Source organism: Glycine max, chromosome 12, assembly GCF_000004515.6.
Source record: "Glycine max cultivar Williams 82 chromosome 12, Glycine_max_v4.0, whole genome shotgun sequence".
Classification (NCBI taxonomy): domain Eukaryota; kingdom Viridiplantae; phylum Streptophyta; class Magnoliopsida; order Fabales; family Fabaceae; genus Glycine; species Glycine max.
In genome coordinates this window covers 12,160,068-12,180,094 of record NC_038248.2, presented here as the reverse complement: position 1 = coordinate 12,180,094, position 20,027 = coordinate 12,160,068, and the positions used below count along the sequence as shown (strand labels likewise).

Here is a 20,027-nt window from a genome sequence, read left to right as displayed (position 1 = left end):
GTCAATTGACGCCCTTCCAAACATGCAAAGTGTAACTTGATTCCTCCTTTATTAATATCACAAAAGAGAATAAAGAAAAATCTTATTTTCATTGATGGACGCAAGTGCTAATTTTTTTTGTTTTAAAGATTATATCAAGCATCATATGATTCATACTACTTTTGAGCTAACCATAAGTATACCGTAATTTAATTCATCTTTTAAAGATAATACAAACGATGGCATAACTTAAGGCAAGACATCACAAAATAACAGAGGTTAGACCAAACTCATAGATGATGTTATGTAACATCATATCTACCTCTGTTATGTAACATCCCAAAAGAAATATCACCCTTATAGTTTCCATTAATTTCAAATTTTATATTTAATTACATAAAGCAAGACAATTCCCCTGCTTCTGCCAAAATAACAAAGGTAAGACCAAATTCTTGGATGAATCCTGAAATGTCCATGGGAATTATATGTTATATATATAAGAATAGTGGAGGAAGACTTTGTAATAAAATTAACCGTTAGTGAGGGTCACTTCATAAAAATAATGAATACTATGTATATAAACATGTCTTTCTCTCCATTCTGGAGAAAAATCTGACTACGAGAGACAAACCACGTTGAAGCGACTTGCTGTAGAAAAGAATAGCTCGTTTTATCAAGGAAGGGAAAAAAGGAGTGACACTACAAAGAACTAAATCTGAAGAAAGCTCTCTTCTAAAGTCTTTGTAATCTGGTGAGTATAATTTGCTAGTCCATGCAGTTTGTTTATTTTCTACATGTTATGCGATGTGAAACTTGAACTTGCTAGTCCTATAGCCGCTCTACAACTACAAGATTATGTGAATGATCTTCGAGTTCTAGGCTTACTATCTAAGAAACTCTCAAAGTAGCGATAAGACGATGGATGAACTCACTCTGGATATTGAAGGCTCTGCAGCCATTGGATGATTTGTTTTGGCATGATTGCAGGTCACATGTCACTTACATTTGGTAGGATTGTAAGAGGAGTTCAGTCTTGTGAGGTTAAGGCTTTGAACCTAGATAATTTTGAACCCCAAGTTGGTTTATACATGCAAACTTGGTTCTGCAATATTTTGTGGTCATGCAAAGGTATGTCAATAACAATCCGAGAGTTTTAAGTGAGAAAGGTGGCTTAAGAATAACTCTACTTAGATAATCATGAACATGTAATCATAGTTTAAAAACTCGATCCGACCCCGTCGGGTCGGACCGGTATAACTAGGACCTAGTGGCAAACCAGGCCAGTTTGATTATTGGATTAACCATGCATCTGACCCGGATAATCCGACTAGACCTGATTGGACCCGAATGGTTTGGGGTAAACCTGGCAACTCGATCAATTTTTAAAACTCATTTCGCATAAAAAAAGAACAAAAAAAAATACTCCAAAACACTCCAAAAATAACCCAGCACTTGTGTAATTATGTTATTGAATTATTATTTGTGTACTTGTGTTATCAACTTTAATACTTCAATTGTTATTTTGAATTTTGGAGTATAAATGAACTTTTCTTAATCAAATAATTTTAGTTGTATACTTATATATAATAGATACATATATAATTTTGAATTTTTTAATATATACCGAATCAAACCGAGCCCACTATTGACCTACCAGTTAGACCACTGATCCACTACCTCGACTAGGTTAATGACCAAGCCGGGTTTCATAACTTTGCATGTAAGGGTTATGGGGTTTTTAAGTATTAGAGTGGTACAAAACTTGTATAGATGATTGGTGAACTTTACCCACATTCGTCTGGTTGTTCTTTCTATCCATCATCCTAGGGGGTTTGCAAATAATATCGGTTAAAAATAATTAATTTTTAAACATGAAACACTAACGAAATTAATTTTAATCTGACAGAAGATAACATTAACTCAAATTAAAGTATCAAAAATAAATCTTTTAGAAGATCAAGAAACAAAACAAATACCACTTAAAAAAAATAAAAGGACCAAAAGTATGTTTTTGCCTACAAAATAATATTGTTGTCAATACACAACTCACTCTCTAGTCACTACATTGACAATACTACTAATGTCACTATCGTCATTATGTGTACTCACACCAATCATCAATAGAGAGCCGGCACTAAATAATGAGAGTTGAAAGCATTACAATTGTTCTAACAAAATAACAGTTAACAATTGATATTGATATTACACATATAAATCTTTCAACCTTTGAATAGTGATGAAATTGAACTCACCGTCTGAATGAAGGTTAGCAAAAGTAACACAATTGCAGCAATGGTAGATGCTATCTTCCAAGGGGTATTGAAGTAGTTATACATAAAGATTGCCTTATATTTTGTCCAGAGGGTTTCCAAAGAAACCATTCAATTGATAACATAATGAGCGATATTCAGAGTTAATGTGTATCATGGTAATATTTGAGCAGAGATTATTAACCATTGTAGCCAATGCATCATCATCACCCAACAAATTAACAATAATTTTCTTCTCAACTAATATATTCACATCTTTCCCTGTGTTGATGAGAAAATCTATAATCTTTATATACTCAGTAATGTAAGGTGAAGAAGGACAATCACATTGCTCATATACAACTATATTCATGAGTTTCATGTCAGATTTTCTTTTCAAGAAATTAATAACAAGAGCAACTGTAACTTTTAAGTCTCCAAGGAAGATATATATGGGGCCATAGGAATTATCCTTGGCTTGAGCAACCACTGCTCTTACGTTATTGCAATACTTTCTAATTTAGTGTAGGCTATCTTGTTTCTCTCTGCATAATCGTAGCTGGTTTTGCTCCATTTCTTTGTTTTAAAGACACTTTTTTCAAGAATTAATTTAAAACACTAACAAAGGTGCATGTGGCATTTCTAAGAGGATATAACACCAAATAGAAGACATTGAGTCACCTGATCAATTGTCCTGATGTGATCATATCTTGAAACAAGTTAATAGCCTTTCACAGTTCATTTGTTATGCTCAAACTTCGCAGTATTGTACTTCCTATTTCTACTAGTGCAATCACTCCTCCAGTGCCTGAGGTAGCTCTGCTACTATAATAAACCTAAAAGTCAAAACTTTATCATATCGTACTCCATAGAAATGAGAAAGTAATGGGGAAATAACAATCTGAAATGTTTAAAATTTAGCAGGTACTCTTAATTCAGTATTTTTTTTCAGCTTATGTAGGGTACATTTTAGAGCACAACATAACATAAGGATAATGTTTTGTGAACAAAATATCAGACAGAAAAGGCTATTTTCTTAGATTTTGGAATGTAATTTTAAAAATGTGTTTACAACAAAATGATAAAAATTTAAAGAAAGAAATAATAATTATATGTAATATATTATTGTCAAATTATACTCTGCTAACTTAATGCATAGCAACAAGCTCTGTATCAAATGTTTCAAAGTGAACAATACTAAGCTGCGACTTAAACAGTAAAATTCCACTTGGCACTATGGGGATATATAAGCATTGGATGTCGACACCAACTTTCAAGTTTCAAATTTCAATTCCCCAAATATTTCATCGAGGGTCCATAGTAAAATGATCAAAAGAAATAACGTTTCAAAATCGAAATTAAATATGCTAATCACCTGTGATGTGAGTATAGATTTGTTCAACTGCAGTCAATTGAAAATAGAAATCAAAGCGCAACGAAGTTATATTAGATTTCACAGTTAATTGGGTGAATCGATTCAAAATCATACATTTCAATTATATTCTCAAGTAAAGGACAGTTGGAATGGGTGACACATGGCAAAATTGTCACTCACAACATTGAAGCAGCAAGGCCTTGTAAGACCATAAAAAGTACAGGAGACCAGCCGCAACAAATTACTCACCGGAACGCACAATCCAGAATGAGTACAACCAAAATAAGTTCTGTCCTTTCAAGAAGCTTCCATTAATTTATCAGCAATGACCTGGAGGAAAACATCAGCAACTTTAAAATCTAAGACTACTCAGATGATGCAAACAAATATGCTGTAGGTTTTAAATCTTCCTTTTCTACAAAAAGACCAGGGAAATAAACAGATAAAAACAGAATTCAGTTATACTTTCTATAATCAGGAGTAAATAGAGTCAACTATAAAAGTTAAGGCATTTCTAATAATATGTCTGTTTCAGCTGGTTTGTTATCTGAAATACTAAGAATTAACAGTGACTAAACAAAACCTTAAAAGTAGACGAGACAGGTAGGCAGTACACTGGGAAGAAAAAATGTAGGTATGAGTTATGACAACACTAAAACAATAAATAAATAAATAAAATCAATGAAAGTTATTGTTACAATACCAACATAAATTAACCAGCATATGATTGTTAATCAAATGAAATGTCCATAGTATTGGTCACTCACCATGAAAATTCACAAAAACTTTATTTGTAACTGGAGATCACCTACCATGAAAATTCCTAAAACGTACTAGGCCTTTAGCAATCATTTCATGGAGAAGTTTCTCGGCCTTATCATTCTCATCCTTCTCAAAAAGAGAACGAATAATGATTTCAAAAGTTACAGCATTAGGGATGCAACCATTGTCTTCCATTTTTGACTTCATGGCCAAAGCTTCATCAAACATGCCCTCTTTACAAAGCCCACTGATCATGACAGTATATGTCCACACATTTATACAATAGCCTTTAACCAAGAGATGTTGAAAAAGTTCTTGTGCATTCTTAAGTCTTCCACTTTTACATAATCCATCAATAAGTGCCGTGTATGTGTACTTATTTGGCTGAATTCCCCATTCCTTCATTTTCATGAATAGTGCAGTTGCCTTGTCAAAGTTTTCGTTTTTGCATAAACCATCTAATAAGGAAGTGTAGGTGACTACATCAGCTTGTTGACCTCTGTGGTGCATCTCCTTCATAAGACCCAAAGCAGAAGTAATTCTCCCTGATTTACACAAACCATCGATAAGAGAACTGTACGTGACTCTATCAGGAACCATATTTTTATGCAACATTCCTCTTAGGAGATTCATGGCCTCATCCACCCTTTTACTCTTACATAATCCATTAATAATTATAGTGTAGCTGCAAACATCAGGATTTACTCCCGTTTGAATCATAGCGTGTAATATTTGTTTTGCATCTTGCACTCCACCAACTAAACAATACCCATCCATTAAAGTATTATATGCAACAACATCAGGTTTTACTCCTTCTTTCGTCATCACAGCTAATAAATTTTTTGCTTCTTTCACCTTTCCTACATTACATAATGCATCAATCAATATACTATAGGTATAAACATCCGGGTTGATGTTCTTCAATGTCATTTCATTTAATAAACTCAATGCTCCCATTAACTGACCCACAAGGCAAAAGCCACACATTAGAGTATTGTAAGTGATGACATCAGAAAAAATTCCTCTAGCATTCATTTCAGACTATAAATCATAAGCCTCGTTTACAAGTTTATCTTTGCATAAGCCATCAATGATGGTGTTGTACATTACCACATCAGGCCTAGTTGATCTGTCTTCAATCATTCTCAGCAACTTGATGGCACATCTCGTTTCTCCTATTTTACATAGTCCATTGAGTAGGGTCGCGTAACTAACCTGGTTCATCTGAAATCCTTGTGCTACGACCTTGTCATGAAAGTGCAGTGATTTCTTGACCTCACCCTTGAGACACAGACCTTTCATGAGTGTGGTCAAGGTTATGGTACTCGGCTGATAACCTAATTTTAGAATTTTGCCCAATACAGAAAAAGACAAGGCCATTTGTCCCATGTGACAGAAACAATTGATGAGGATGCTCAGAGTAACAAGATTTGGCTCAATTCCTTTGGCTTCCATTTGTTTAGAAAGGGAAATGGCAATAGGATAATGCTTCATCTTTACAGGGATCCTAAAATCTTGCCAAATTCAATAATGGGCGGGGTATGATGAACAAGGAGCATGCGATTGAACTGGGAAACAGCATCATCAACGACATTTTCAGTGGATGGGGGCTGAGAGTGAAAGCAAAGAGTGAAAGTGGGGTTTGGAAGAAAAGGAGGAAAGTTGGGAATGGAAAGAGAGGGAGAAGAGCTTAACCTTCTTAACAATGAGAATGAGAATGACATTGTTGTGTTGAATGGATTGTGTTTGTTTGGTTGGTTATCAAAGCTCAGTTTGCTCCGATTTGAGGCATGAACTGATAGAGGACAATGCGCTAACAATAAAATTGAGATATTCAGCTTTGATTATGTTTATATCCTAAATTTGGCGTGATAGTTACAGCCCATCAAGTTTTGCCAGCACATTAATTGGGTCTGGCACGGTGGCACCACCATTGAAATGGGTTTTCCAAGATCTTCTTGTCTCTTCTTTGTTTTCAATTTCTATTATTTTCTCTTTCGTTTGTGCTATTTGTGTTTGATTTTTTTTCCTTGGTATTACATTTGATGTTAATTGATGCATCACCTTTTATTCACAGTTATGTTGTTATGTGATTGTCCATTTGTCACCGTAACGAGAATAGATCAATTCGATAAAAAGAGTTGGTATGATGAATTTTTTAATTAGTTATTATTAAAAAAAATAGCTATGCTATAACTATAATCTTTAGAAACTACTCAAAATAATAAAAATTTAAATTTTAAAATTTTCAAACGTTTAAACAAATACACGAAAAAAAATTAAAATTGAAATATTTTTTGAAGATTTGAAGAAGAAAAAAAGATTGAAACAAATTGATCTCTATAGACTACAAGCATGGTTCTAAAACTCTTCAGTCTAGTCATAGCCCACAACAGGAGATCAATTTATGGTAAATTCTCTTTTTCATCCATTTTCTTTTCGTATGGTTTTCATAGCATTTTCCTTGTTTCCATTAGCCTAGATCATAGTCTTTGTTTCAATGATTAATGAAATTTAGGTTAATTAATTGAGTAGGATGCATGAATTATTGTAAAATTTCTAACATTATTTTTTATTTTCATAGATTAAAAAAAACTTTTATTCCCAATTTTTTTTAAAAAAAAAAACTTAAATAAGTTTTCTTACCTAGAAGTCCACTATTGATAGGTGAGTTATTGCAAATTTCAAATAGTATTTTTTATTCCTACCAATAAAAAAATATCTTATTAATTTAATGTATTTCTTATTTTGATCTTAAAATAGATAAATAAGATAAAGTTGCTTAAATCAAGTTATTTTAATTAATTTTTAGTTTTTTGACAATTTTACAAATTTATTTTAATTTAATGTATTGCTTAACAAGATTTGGCACAATTCCTTTGGCTTCCATTTGTGTAGGAAGGGAAATGGCAGTAGGATAATGCTTCATCTTTACAAGGGATCCTAAAATCTTGCCAAATTCAATGATGGGTGGGGTATGACGCAGAAGGAGCATGTCATCGAACTGGGGAACAGCATCATCAACAACATTGTCAATGGATGGAGGCTGAGAGTGAAAGCAAAGAGGGGACGTGGGGTTTGGAAGAGAAGGAGGAAAGTTGGGAATGGGAAGAGAGAGAAGAACTTAGGCAAATTGACCTACATGGGATAGTTTTACAAACTATTTCCCAAACTAGGTTTGTTTTAGAAGTATTTATCAAGGGGGTCTCTTTTTTACGTAAACCACGAGTAAATCGCCACTGCCACTGACAATAAGAGCAACACGTCGTTTTTTGCCACTATCACTAGCGAAATAGCCAATGGTTTCGCCACTTCAATTGGTGACATAGCCATGCAGTGGTTTTCGCCACTTTGACAGGCGATTTATGGTGCAAAGGGCGCGTCAGGCAAGGGCAGCAGGGTCACAGGCTAGGGCAGCAGTGGTTTTTGCCACTTTGACTGGCGAGACAAGATGTTGGTTTCGCAACTCAAGTTGGCGAAATAGGTTGTGTACATTTCGCAAAAGTCATTGGCGAAATAGGTTCCTTTAAATGGCACCTTCGTGTTATGCTTTCGTGTGCCTTTGAAAATTGCTGAACCTTCAAAATTTTCTTAGCCTTCAACTTTCAAATTATTTGAAGTAATTATTTTGAGTCCGGAATAAAGTTTGAATCTGAAGTTTGTAGTATTTTTTTTAATTAGATTAGTTTGGTGTTAATGTTTTCTTCATGTGGCTTTAAAATTTTCGAGCTTTAAGTGTGTTTAAAGTTTCTCAATCAAATATTTATTTGAAGTAATTATTTTGAGTCTGGAATAAAGTTTGAATCCGAAGTTTCTAGTTATTTTTGTAATTAGATTTGTTTATTTTGAAGTTATTATTGTTAATTTTAATTATTTATAATAATAACTTCTTTAATGCTTTGTAATGTAATTAAAATGTCTACTTTGAAAGTCTTATGTGATGTTTTGTTCTGCCTTTAAAATTTATACTTTCAAAGCATTTTTGTTTTTTTAATTTTGTGGCATCATATTTATTTGAAGTAATTAATTTTTTGTTAGAATAAAAATTTAAGTTGAAGTTTCAGTGTAGTATTTTTTAAAATATTTTTTTTTATTTTGAAGTTATTATTGTTAAGATTAATTATTTATAATAGTAACTTTGTTGATGGTTTATTTTGCCTTTAAAATTACTACCTTGAAATCATTCAAGTTATTTAAGTTTCTATCATCATATTTATTTGAAGTAATTAATTTTTTTTAGAATAAAGTTTTAATGTGAAATTTCAGTAAAAGGCTTTTTGTTATTAGATTTTTTTATTTTGAATTTATTATTGTTATGATTAATTATTTATAATATTTTTTTGTAGGTATATGATGAATTCGGTTATAACAATCTTGTATTTCAATGGAAGGGTATATGAAGGGACTCATGGTGTAAACTTTGAAGGAAGTAAAAAAATGATTCAGATTAAACATAGAATTAGTTTCTTTGCTTTGAAAAAAAAATGGAAATAAGGTAAAGTTAGAAAATAATGAAATTATGTCTACTATCAATTGTAGAATTTTAGTTTCAGGAAAATATGTTGCTTTACAAATTTGTGACGACAAAGATGTTGAAACTATAATTGAAAGTTTTCAACGACAAGAACAAATGTCAGTTCTGGAATTGTACATAGAAAAGGATGTAGCTGGTTGTTCTATGTTTCATTTTGCAAATTCTGTTACATCATGTGGAAATAATTTATCTAATAATGAGGCGGAACTGCCAAGAAATGTAAGCAATTTACATGGTGATGAAGATGATGATTATCTTGTGTCTAACTCATACGTTGAAGAGTCTTTAGACAAAGATGATAGTGTTGACGGTATATGTGATGCAAACGATGAAGTCCCCGACATGATTCAACCAGTAAGAATTGTTCACCCAACATAGGGTATAATTTATTAAATAAAAAATAGGTGAATACATTTATGCTTTTATGACAATTGTATTTAATGGTAAATAAGTATGATTGTGATATTGACCTGAATTTTATTTTGTTTAACTAATAGATGTAGAAGAAATTCAAAATCCATTTTGAAATGATCTCGTCTAACCCCATCCACACGGAGACCTAATAAAATAGAGACATCTTGAAGAGTAATAATAAACATATGTGTGTCTGACCTCCATCTTTTAGTCAAGGCACTAATTAATGCTGCATTTATTTTTAAGTATTCCATCTTCATAATCTAGTAAAAATCAGATTTCCGAAGTAGATGAATAATTTCCTCTGGTATTTCTTTTTAACTTTGATACATGGGGACAAGTGGTCTGATGTGTAATAGATGAGTTATTGTAAATTCACCTTTATTATCAGTTTATTAATCTAAATCAGTTGATTAAACATGATAAATTAATCGATGAGTTATTGTAAATTTCAAATAATATTTTTTATTCCTACCAATAAAAAAATATCTTATTAATTTAATGTATTTCTTATTTTGAAAGAGTAATTATCTTTAAAATAAATAAATAAGATAAAGCTGCTTAAATCAAGTTATTTTAATTAATTTTTAGTTTTTTGACAAGTTTACAAAATTATTTGATCAAATAAAAGTGTTTGAGAAACGATTTTTTCTTATTGACTTATAAGATTTGCTTTTAATCATAACTTAAATTTGCGATTACCATTTTTATTTTTATTTTCAATAAAATAATAAAATTTATCATTTTATCCGAAAATAAATTATTTATTTTGATAAAACTCCTCCTTATCATTTGTTAACTAAAAAATTATTTTTCCAGGTTGACTTAAAGATCTTTTTCATATATGAAAAATAGATTATTTTCATATGACTACCTAAAATTTAATTTTTTATCAAATAATTACATGGAAAAAAAATTGTGTCAATTTACTACCTATAATGTGACAGATGTCATCATTCCTAATTACTAACACGTCATTGCAAATGATGACATGGTAATGAGATGTCGATGATAAGATGCGATGACGTAACACTCTATTTGTTATGTTTGTCAGGTTAACGGAAGGAGGCAAATGACAAGTTGTAAAAACATAATTTTTTTTTCAAGTACTTGGTTGAAAAAAAAATGTTAGATAATAATTTAAAAATAGTCTATTTTTTGAAAAATTTAATTAAATGTTTTAAAAATAACTATATGGCACATTTTATGTCGTGCAACTCAAGCTTGTCTCTTCGGTACTAAATAGCATGGCGTTTATTCTCATGATAACAATTGGAAACAACTTTCATTCGAAGTGATTGCTACATTGCAACCTCTATCGTGACAAACTTATGAGTTTCATGAGTTATATGTCTAAATATACACTAAAAGTGTTTATTACTCACCAGTAATCCTTACAAGAACATTCTCCATTTTCAAAATGGTGGAATCTATTGCGATCTCTAACCACAATTTTTCGCCTAGTAATCTTTGCTATGAGCTTGATCATTGCGTGGCAATCATCGCATATCCTTAAATTTTTCCCAACTCTAAGTGTTGTGTAAGCTTCAGTTGAGACTAGTCCGTAGCATATTGCAAGTCTCTCACTATGCACAGCCAAAGCCAATTCCTTTTGTTCATCATCAATATCATGTAAAGCCACCTCAGTTGCTGGTAAATAACCTTCGAACTTTGTCAAATAGTTTAACTCCTCTAACTTTTTGTAGATTCTTTTCCTCTCAGGGTGTCTGAGGTCTCCTGAAAAAAACTCATGAATTGCATTGTTGACTTCAATAGAACTACAACCTGGTTCCTTTATGATTCCTCCCTTCTCCATCTTTTCTCTAACTTCTGCAGCATAGCTCCATCTTCCCAAAGAAGCATAGAAATTTGACAGCATGATGAAGGAACCAGAATCTATCCTATAATGTTCACTCAAAAGTTTTGCAACCTTTTCTCCCATCCCTATGTTCTTATGGATTTTACAAGCACTTAATAATGAGCAAAGCATTTTATCATCAGCTTCCACTCCCATCCTCCCAATGAAGTCAAAGGCCTCTTCAAGCCTACCTACCCTACCAAGAATGTCAACCATGCAGCCATAGTGTTCTACCTCTGGTTCAATCCCATGAATCATTTCCATTGATTCAAATATTTCACCACCCAGATCCACCAACCCTCCATGGCTGCAAGCATTCAAAACCCCAACAAATGTTATACCATTTGGCCTAACCCTCTCCTTAAGCATTTCACTAAACAACTCAACTGCTTCAATGCTCTTCCCATGCAAAGCCAATCCCCCAATCATGGAATTATAAGTAGACACATCTTTCACTCTCACCCCATCAAACAATGCTTGTGCCTCATCAATGTCACCACACCTTGAATACATATTGATCAACGCACCGGCAACAAACCGGTTAACCTCAACACCACACTTGCGCATGTATGCATGAATCCATCGACCGAGCTCCAAAGCTCCCAACTGTGCACACGCGGACAAGACACAAACAAAAGTAACCTCATTAGGCTCCACACCCTTCACTTGCATCTCCCTGAACACCTCCAAACCCCTATTGAACTCCCCATTCCTCACCAACCCATCAATCACCATTGTCCAACACACTGTATCCCGAGTTCCCATCTCATTGAACACTTCAATCGCCTCCTCAACCATCCCACAATCAAAACACGAACCAATCATAACGGTACATGCCACCACATCTCGTTCAGGCATTCCGTCAAACATCTTCCTCGCATCCTCCAATACCCCACACTTCCCATACAACTCAACCAACTTCAACGCAATGGACCTATCCAAACCCAACCCAGATTTCAAAACAAGCCCATGAACCTCTTTTCCACTTCCCAAAGCACGTTGAAGCACGCATGCTTTCAGCATCGCAGTGACTGCATAGTTATCAGCCAAAACGTGCTTCCGAACCATTTGGCAAAACAAGTTGATGGCATCAGTGTAAGAGCCAAATGACACAAACCCATCAATGAGAGAAGTGTAAAGGTACACATTTGGGTTCTGGGTGCAGCGGAAGAGCTTGATGGCATGATCAATGTAGTTCACCTTGCAATATACGCGAAGAAGCTCGAAGGCTACAAAAGGGTCTTGTGAAGTTCTAGTTTTTATGGCGTGGCAGTGTATTGATTGAACGTGTTTTGGGTTCTTGCGGTTCTTGTGAAGGAGTGAGATTATGACTCTACGAAGGTTAGAATCATGGGAGCTAGAATGTGGATTCGGTAAATTTGCGATTATTGTAGGCACTGGGGAAATAATCATTTCAGGGGCGTGATTCCCGTTCTTCCCTGTTTGGTAATGGCCTTATTATGTGCTTTGGTCACTGAAAATTAGCGTTTTGTAACGTATTTATATCCACGTTTTCTTACACTAGACGCGCAGAACCTGCAGCTTGTGCTTCTTTGGTAAGGTACGCCCAACCAAGCACGTTAGTTGTTCATCGGGATTCAGATCACACACTGCAACAACTATTTTTATGTAAAAAAGTTAATATATATAATTTTTTAGATAGGAATTATATTTAATGAGCATGTATTATTCGTATTAAAATAAATAATATTATATCACAAATAATATATTGAATAGTATTATTAAATGAGACCGCTATAAAATTATATCACCTTACATCTATATAATTTTTATAGTTTAAGTACATTATATATCACCAATCTAGAAAAACAACTGCATAAATTTTAAAAAATTTATTAGTTTTTCTTTGTTTTATTTTTGAAAAACTTTTTCTCTTACTTCTTTTCACTTCAAAAACTTTACCTGGTGTCTTGATACTAAGTAAACAATGAAATAAAGTAGTTAATTTAAGATTTTTAATAAATTTCATTTTCAAATTATAATAAATTCTGTTTTGAATATAAAGGTGTTGGTGGCTCAACCAACCTGTGTTGTGAATGCAAAATCTTATAGGTAAATAGATCAAGTTATGTAAATAATAATAAAATAGTAAGAAATCGAGTATTAGGAAACTAGTTTATTTAGTAAGGTGTCAATCAATAAACAAACATTTGTATAAAGAAACAATAATCATAAATAAATCAAAGTGTTTTCTATTCTAATAATTAATTGCAAAAAATATGAGCGAGTGTGTGTATAACAGATAATTAAAAGTGTTGGATTTTCTTACTGAGAAATACTTGATACAATTAAGGATTTTTCTCTATTCAAAGAAGTGATTTTTCAGAGAAAATAAGTTTTAAAATAAATATTTAAATGATAAGTTTTAAGTATTTTAAAACGGTTATGAAATAAATATTTAAATTAAGATTTAACCAATTTCGTTTTAAATTTTAAATAAATTCTTTTTTTAACATTTGAATTGATTTTAGATTTTTTTCAATGATATAAAAACTAGTAAAATTATTAATATAATTTGTATGTAATTCAAAAAAAATTCCTCCTTTAAATTTATTTGTACACGATATGACGGTACTATTTAATAAGTTGTATTTTCTATTTCAAATTGAGGTTCTCCATTCCTTTTTATATGCTTCCTCTCCTTCTCTTCGATTTCAGACTTTTATTCCTCCTTTTCTTTCATTTATTTTTTTTCCTCCTTTTCTTTTATTTATTTCTTTTATATTTACAAAACTGCAGAACATTAATAATGTTTCCTTTGAGGAAGGTTTTGTCACATGCACAAATGTCATGTTTTGAAGAAAAAAAATATTAACAAAGTTATTAGATACATCTTACCAATAATAATAACAAGATTAAAAAATTAAACTAAATCAATTTTTTACAAAAGAAAGTTAACTGTTAGATTGAAACAAATGTTATTTTGTTATTGTTTTATTAGTAAATGATTAATTTCTAATTAATAATGAAAAGTAAGGATATTAGTTAATGATGCAGTTAAGGACTGCTTGATTACCTTGTTAACTACACATTTTAGATGAAAATTAATGGGCATGACATTTCAAAAGAAAATCAATGGGAGTGCATCTTGGTCATTTACTATAGAGATTCTCGATAATATAGTCATTGATTGGGCGCACGTGTTTCTAATATTAATAAGGCAGTAATCAATACAAATTGTTTTAATAATAATATCAATATGTTACATGAGTTTTTTTTAGCAAAATTTGCATGTAGAAATCACTAATTTCTAATCAATATGAATTTTTTCACTTTAATAATAAGAGAAAATAAGAGATATGCTTTTTCTATTTTACTTCTATTTGACTACTTTCTAATTAATGATGCAATTAAGGGCTCCTTGATAACCTGGTTAACTAGACAATTTAGATGAAAATCAATGGGCATGCTTCTTGGTGCATTTTACTATACAGAGATTATTGACATGCGTTTTTAAGATCAACAAGACAATCATCAATACAAATTACTTTAATAATAATATCAATATGTTACCTGATTTACATAAATTTTTTAATGAAATTTGCATGCAAAAAAGGTGGGACGATTTTTCTGTAAAACTTCTTCGTTTTAATAATACGAGAAAATACCACTTTAATGTTTAGAAGATGGGCCTTACAAATGTTTGCAGTCCTGTGATACTAATACAAATTGTACTGCAAACATATCGGTAAAGAGCACATGTAAATAAGTAGTAACAAATTTATTAACCAAGTTTGCAAAATTTCAGATTACTAAACACAAATCTTAATGACATTTCAATGGATCTAAACTCTGAAGGTTGTAGCCAGCTCTAGTAATACAACACTTTTCTTCAGGCTAGAAATGAAATCAACATACAAGTATAATGAAATCCACAGAACCGAAGGGTATCTAAGTACGAAGTAAAGCAGACATTAGATTGGAATCTGTGTTGGCAGATTTCCTCAACCCTCATATAGTTTTCTTCAGTTAAACCATAGCTATAGACCCTAGTTTCAATTGCAAAAGCTAGGAGATCACCATTCATAACCGCGAATCCGGTTATTTTAGGATTTTCCTCGCTCAAGCCCATTCCTTTTGTTCTTACCTTTAGAATTCTCAACCATCTACTTGGTTCATAATCTGTCAAGATCCAAACAGTGAAGACAGATTTTCTTAGCCTCACCAAACATATGGAGCAGTGAAGACAGATTTTCTTAGCCTCACCAAACATATGGAGCATTGAGCTATGTAAGCCTTTCCCTAAATGAAAATACTCATGTCACCACTTGAATCATGGGAGCCCCTTCTAGCATCTTTTGGCACCCTTAGCATTGTTGAGGTGCCATTCTCTAGATTGTAAGAAATGACATAGATAGGGGTTAAAAAAGGAGCTCCTTTTAGTCAGATAAGGACCACAGTTAGAAATGAAGTGGATTGCCCTGTTACAACAGACAGGCATGTTAAACTTCATGTTCCTGCCACTTGCAAAGAAACTTGTTTCCATTGTTTTCCACAAACCTTCCTTAGGCTTCAAAATCTTGCAAGGATAATTTGAGGACCAATCTGTTGTGATTTCAAGTTCAAGGTGAAATACCATGTAATCATCGCCACAACCGTCATAGGAAGATTCTAGCAACACCATTGTGGGATCAGCAACATTAAATCTGTTTTGAACTTCCTGTGGGGTAGGAATGGGTAACCAAGTTTTTGTTGATGGGTTACAAATGAAGAGTTCAATTGGTGTGTGGCTAGTTGCGTGCTTACAAAGAATCAACCCCTTAGTGGAAGCCAAGACTCTTGTTGAGTTTGACAAGAATCTCAGAACATCATGGGACACGCCAGAAGACAATTGGTTTCCGGCTAATGGATGCAACTCAACTTCAACTTTTTCATTGTAATTAGGGCTCTGTTTTTGAAGGAAGAAACATGTATCATCCTTCTTCATTGAGTTCTGAGCTTGCTTTGATGCAAAACAGGGTTCTTCAAGAAGCTCACATCAGAGGTGCATTTAGCAGAAGATGATACAAACACAGAGCCCACATCCACAGAGTAAAAAACAGAGGTGCATTTAGCAGAAAATCCCAAGAGGAAACTTACCAAACCAACGTATCTCCATGATTACGTGTGAAGATGAGACAAAATGCCAGCTGCAGGGGATCTTGCTTGGAGGCTGCTGTCCTTCATCAGGAGACAGACTCAATCAATTCCGTTAACGCAATATTCGTAGGAATCAAATTGTACAATTCGGTTACTAGGAAAGTTCTATAAATACCATATGTAATAACCAAGCAAGAAATAAGATGAATTAAATTGATACTTAGCTTTTCCCTATTCTTTCGTTTTCTCTCTTCTTTTCTGGAGGCGCTGGCCCTCTAAGCTAGCATCATTTTCAGAGAGCTATCATTAGTGCTCTCGTTGCTCCTCCCATGGCTGATTCCAGCAATTCCTATGGTCCTCCTGATAGACTTGAGGATGCCTTGGTCCGCCTTACCAATCAGCAGCTCTCCATGACTCAAAAGATTGATGAGTTTCTCAGTCGTGTCTCTCTTCTTTTGCCTCAACCCCAACCATCACCGCAAACACCCCCTTTTACCCCACCTCGAGTTCCACCTGCAACCACCCATAAAATGAAATTATAGGTCCCTAGATTTGATGGTTCAGACCCGTTAGGGTGGATTTTCAAAATTAACCAGTATTTTGAATATCACGGCACCCTGGAGCATGATCGGCTGACCATTGCGGCCATTTAAATGGAGGGTAGGGCCCTTGCTTGGTTCCAATGGATGACAAGCAACGACCAATTTACCTCTTGGCCATCCTTTTTACAAGCCTTGCAGGCCCGATTTGCACCATCGCAATATGAAGACCCTACTGGGTCTCTTTTTAAGCTAACACAGAAGGGAAGCGTGGCACAATACCTTTCTGAATTCGAAGACTTGGCCAATCGTGTCGTTGGGCTTCCTCCTACCTTCCTTCTGAGTTGCTTTGTCTCGGGACTTTCCTCCGACATCCGCAGGGAGGTGCAGGCTCACCAGCCGTTGACGCTGGCCCAAGCTGCAGGTCTTGCCTGCCTGCAAGAAGAAAAACTCCTTGACCACCGTCCACCCCCGCCGTGACCACGCCCTCCACTAGCCCCGATACTCCCACCTCCTCGCCCGACACCGCTACCCCCTCTCCTACCTCCCCCTACCCAGCCCACACCACTTCCACCCAAACCCGCGGCCCCAACCCTGAAACGCCTTTCTCCCGAGGAGATTGCCTCACGCCGGGAGCGAGGACTTTGTTTCACCTGCGACGAACAATACCACAGAGGGCATCGCTGCCCCTCTAGGGTATTCCTTCTTATCGCGGCGGATGACGAACCCAATGACCCAGCTTCTTCTTTTATAAATAACCCTGACCCACATCTTGACCCAACACCCGAAACCGACCCACACCCGGCCCAAATCAACCTTAATTCTTTAGCGGGCTATCTAGCCTCGGAAACACTTTGTTTAACGGGCATCATCTTCGGGCAAGCTGTGCTCCTCCTTGTGGACGGTGGGAGCACCCACAATTTCATCCAACAACATCTTGTTTCTCAGTTGGGCCTGGCTTGTTGCGCCACACAACCTCTAAAGGTAATGGTGGGCAATGGCCAACAACTCGAATGTCAGTGGTTGTGTGAGGCCATTTCCATTGAGCTCCAGACTATCTCAGTCACCGTCGACTTGTATGTTCTCCCCATTGTCGACGCAAATGTTATTATTGGGGTACAATGGCTTAAATCTTTAGGCCCGATGCTTACCAATTATGCTGAATTGACCATGCAATTTTTTTACAATGGTGCTCTGGTCGAATTGCGGGGAGATAAGGATACTCAGATGGGCCTGATCACTCCACCGCAACTCCGTCGTCTATGTCGTAAACCAGAGGGTGCCATTTGCTTCCACATATCAGTTATTGCGGAGGACATTCCTTCATCCTCTTCACCCACTTGGCCCCCAGAGCTTCATGCCCTGTTACTCGAATTTAGACAATTATTTCAGAACCTTCAATCTCTTCCACCACCTCGCACGACTGACCATCACATTCACCTCCTCCCTCAGGCCACCCCAGTGAATGTTAGACCTTATAGATATCCCCATTACCAGAAGCAGGAGATCGAATTGCAGGTGGAGATGATGTTATAGAAAGGTTTGATTCAGCCAAGCACCAGTCCATTCTCTTCTCCGGTGTTGCTGGTGAAGAAGAACGACGGCTCGTGGCGGTTCTGTGTCGATTATCGGGCATTGAATGCCTTCACAATGAAGGATCGTTTCCCAATTCCAATGATTGATGAACTTTTAGATGAATTAGGTGGGGCGCGATGCTTCTCAAAACTGGACCTCTTACAGGGATACCATCAAATTAGAATGCACGAGGCAGACACACCGAAAATAGCTTTTCGCACACACCATGGCCATTACGAATTCAAAGTAATTCCATTTGGTCTCTGCAACATGCCTTCCTCCTTTCAAGCCACGATGAATATGATCTTTCGGCCTTACCTCCGACACTTCATCATTGTCTTCTTCGATGATATACTCATATATAGCAGCTCCCCGGAGGACCATTTGCAACACCTTGTGACAACATTTCAGGTGTTACTCGATAATCAATTCAAAGTTTTCTAAATGTTTGTTCGCTCAATCACAGGTGGAGTACCTGGGCCATTTGGTCTCTGGTAAGGGAGTGGAACCACTAGCTGCCAAGGTCGAGACCATTCAAAAATGGCCTACTCCGCGATCCATTCGAGCTGTTCGTAGCTTCCTCGGTCTCGCAGGCTTCTACTGACGTTTCATTCGAGGCTATGCCAAGATTGCTGCTCCCATCGTTCAGACCACTACCGTGGAACCATTCTAGTGGCCCCCGCAAGCACAGAAAGCTTTTAAGGAACTTAAACATGCATTGTCCACTGTTCCGATTCTGGACTTGCCAGACTTCACCTTGCCTTTCACGGTTGAAACTGATGCTTCCGGGGTGGGTATGGGAGCTGTCTTATCCCAGAAGGCGCATCCTATCGCCTTCTTCAGTAAACCTTTTACCCCAAAGCTCATGCGTGCTTCGACTTATGTCCGTGAATTGGCCGCGATCACTATGGCCGTGAAAAAATGGAGACAATACCTCTTGGGGCATCACTTCACCATTGTTACGGACCACCATAGTCTCAAAGAGTTATTGAATCAGGTTATTCAAACCCCGGAGCAACATATGTACTTGGCTCGCTTGATGGGGTATGATTACGACATACAATATCGTTCCGGTAGCCACAACCAAGCAGCTGATGCTCTGTCTCAATTACCTGAATCTGATTCGTCTACCTTAATGGTGATATCAGTCCATTGCTACACTTTTATGAAGGAACTTCGCCAACAATTGCAGACTCATCCACAGTATCAACAACAATTAACTGATGTTCTTCGATATGCCGCCACCCACCCTGGGTTTTCAGTCTCTCAGGGTCTCCTTCTCCACAAGGGACGCATATGGCTACCACAGGGGTTACCAATTATCTCTACTCTACTAATGGAATTTCACGCAACCCCCACAGGAGGACATGCAGGGGTGGCTAAAACTATTGCTCGCATTACAGAGACATTCACTTGGCCTGGTCTCCGGCATGACGTCACTCAATTTGTAGCAAATTGTGTTGAGTGCCAAGTCACGAAATACGAAACGAAGAAGGCAGCTGGTTTATTGTGTCCTCTTCCAATTCCACACCGGCCATGGGAAGATCTGTCTTTAGATTTTATTGTAGGGCTGCCACCGTATAAGAATTATACCGTGATTCTGGTGGTTGTTAATCATTTTTCGAAAGGTATACATCTCGGC

General features: G+C 35.6%; 2 protein-coding genes and 1 pseudogene across 2 annotated transcripts; all 3 read right to left on the bottom strand.

Moving 5' to 3' along the window:
- Nucleotides 1-273: 273 nt before the first annotated feature.
- On the bottom strand, nucleotides 274-6,372 carry LOC100793236 (putative pentatricopeptide repeat-containing protein At1g12700, mitochondrial; annotated as a pseudogene).
- Nucleotides 6,373-10,544: 4,172 nt separating this feature from the next.
- Nucleotides 10,545-12,782, bottom strand: LOC100792713 (putative pentatricopeptide repeat-containing protein At5g59200, chloroplastic). The gene has a single exon (XM_003540888.3). It carries the CDS (start codon nucleotides 12,582-12,584, stop codon nucleotides 10,695-10,697), a length of 1,890 nt encoding a protein of 629 aa, XP_003540936.1. The 5' UTR covers nucleotides 12,585-12,782; the 3' UTR covers nucleotides 10,545-10,694.
- A 4,420-nt stretch (nucleotides 12,783-17,202) lies between these two features.
- LOC106795273 (keratin, type II cytoskeletal 68 kDa, component IB-like) lies at nucleotides 17,203-17,746 on the bottom strand. The gene is made up of 2 exons (XM_014764680.1): nucleotides 17,674-17,746; nucleotides 17,203-17,570 (listed from the first exon to the last, which is right to left on the bottom strand). Exons 1-2 carry the CDS (start codon nucleotides 17,744-17,746, stop codon nucleotides 17,203-17,205), a joined length of 441 nt encoding a protein of 146 aa, XP_014620166.1.
- Nucleotides 17,747-20,027: the final 2,281 nt, after the last annotated feature.

Coding starts and splice junctions, on each gene's coding strand:
- LOC100792713 (XM_003540888.3), bottom strand. CDS start 12,584: ATGATTATTTCCCCAGTGCCTACAATAATCGCAAATTTACCGAATCCA.
- LOC106795273 (XM_014764680.1), bottom strand. CDS start 17,746: ATGTTGTTGGATGAAATTGTGGGTGCTCCCACCGTCCACAAGGAGGAG. Junction 17,571..17,673: donor CTTGCCCGAAGATGATGCCC/GTTAAACAAAGT, acceptor GATGTGGGTCAG/GGTTATTTATAAAAGAAGAA.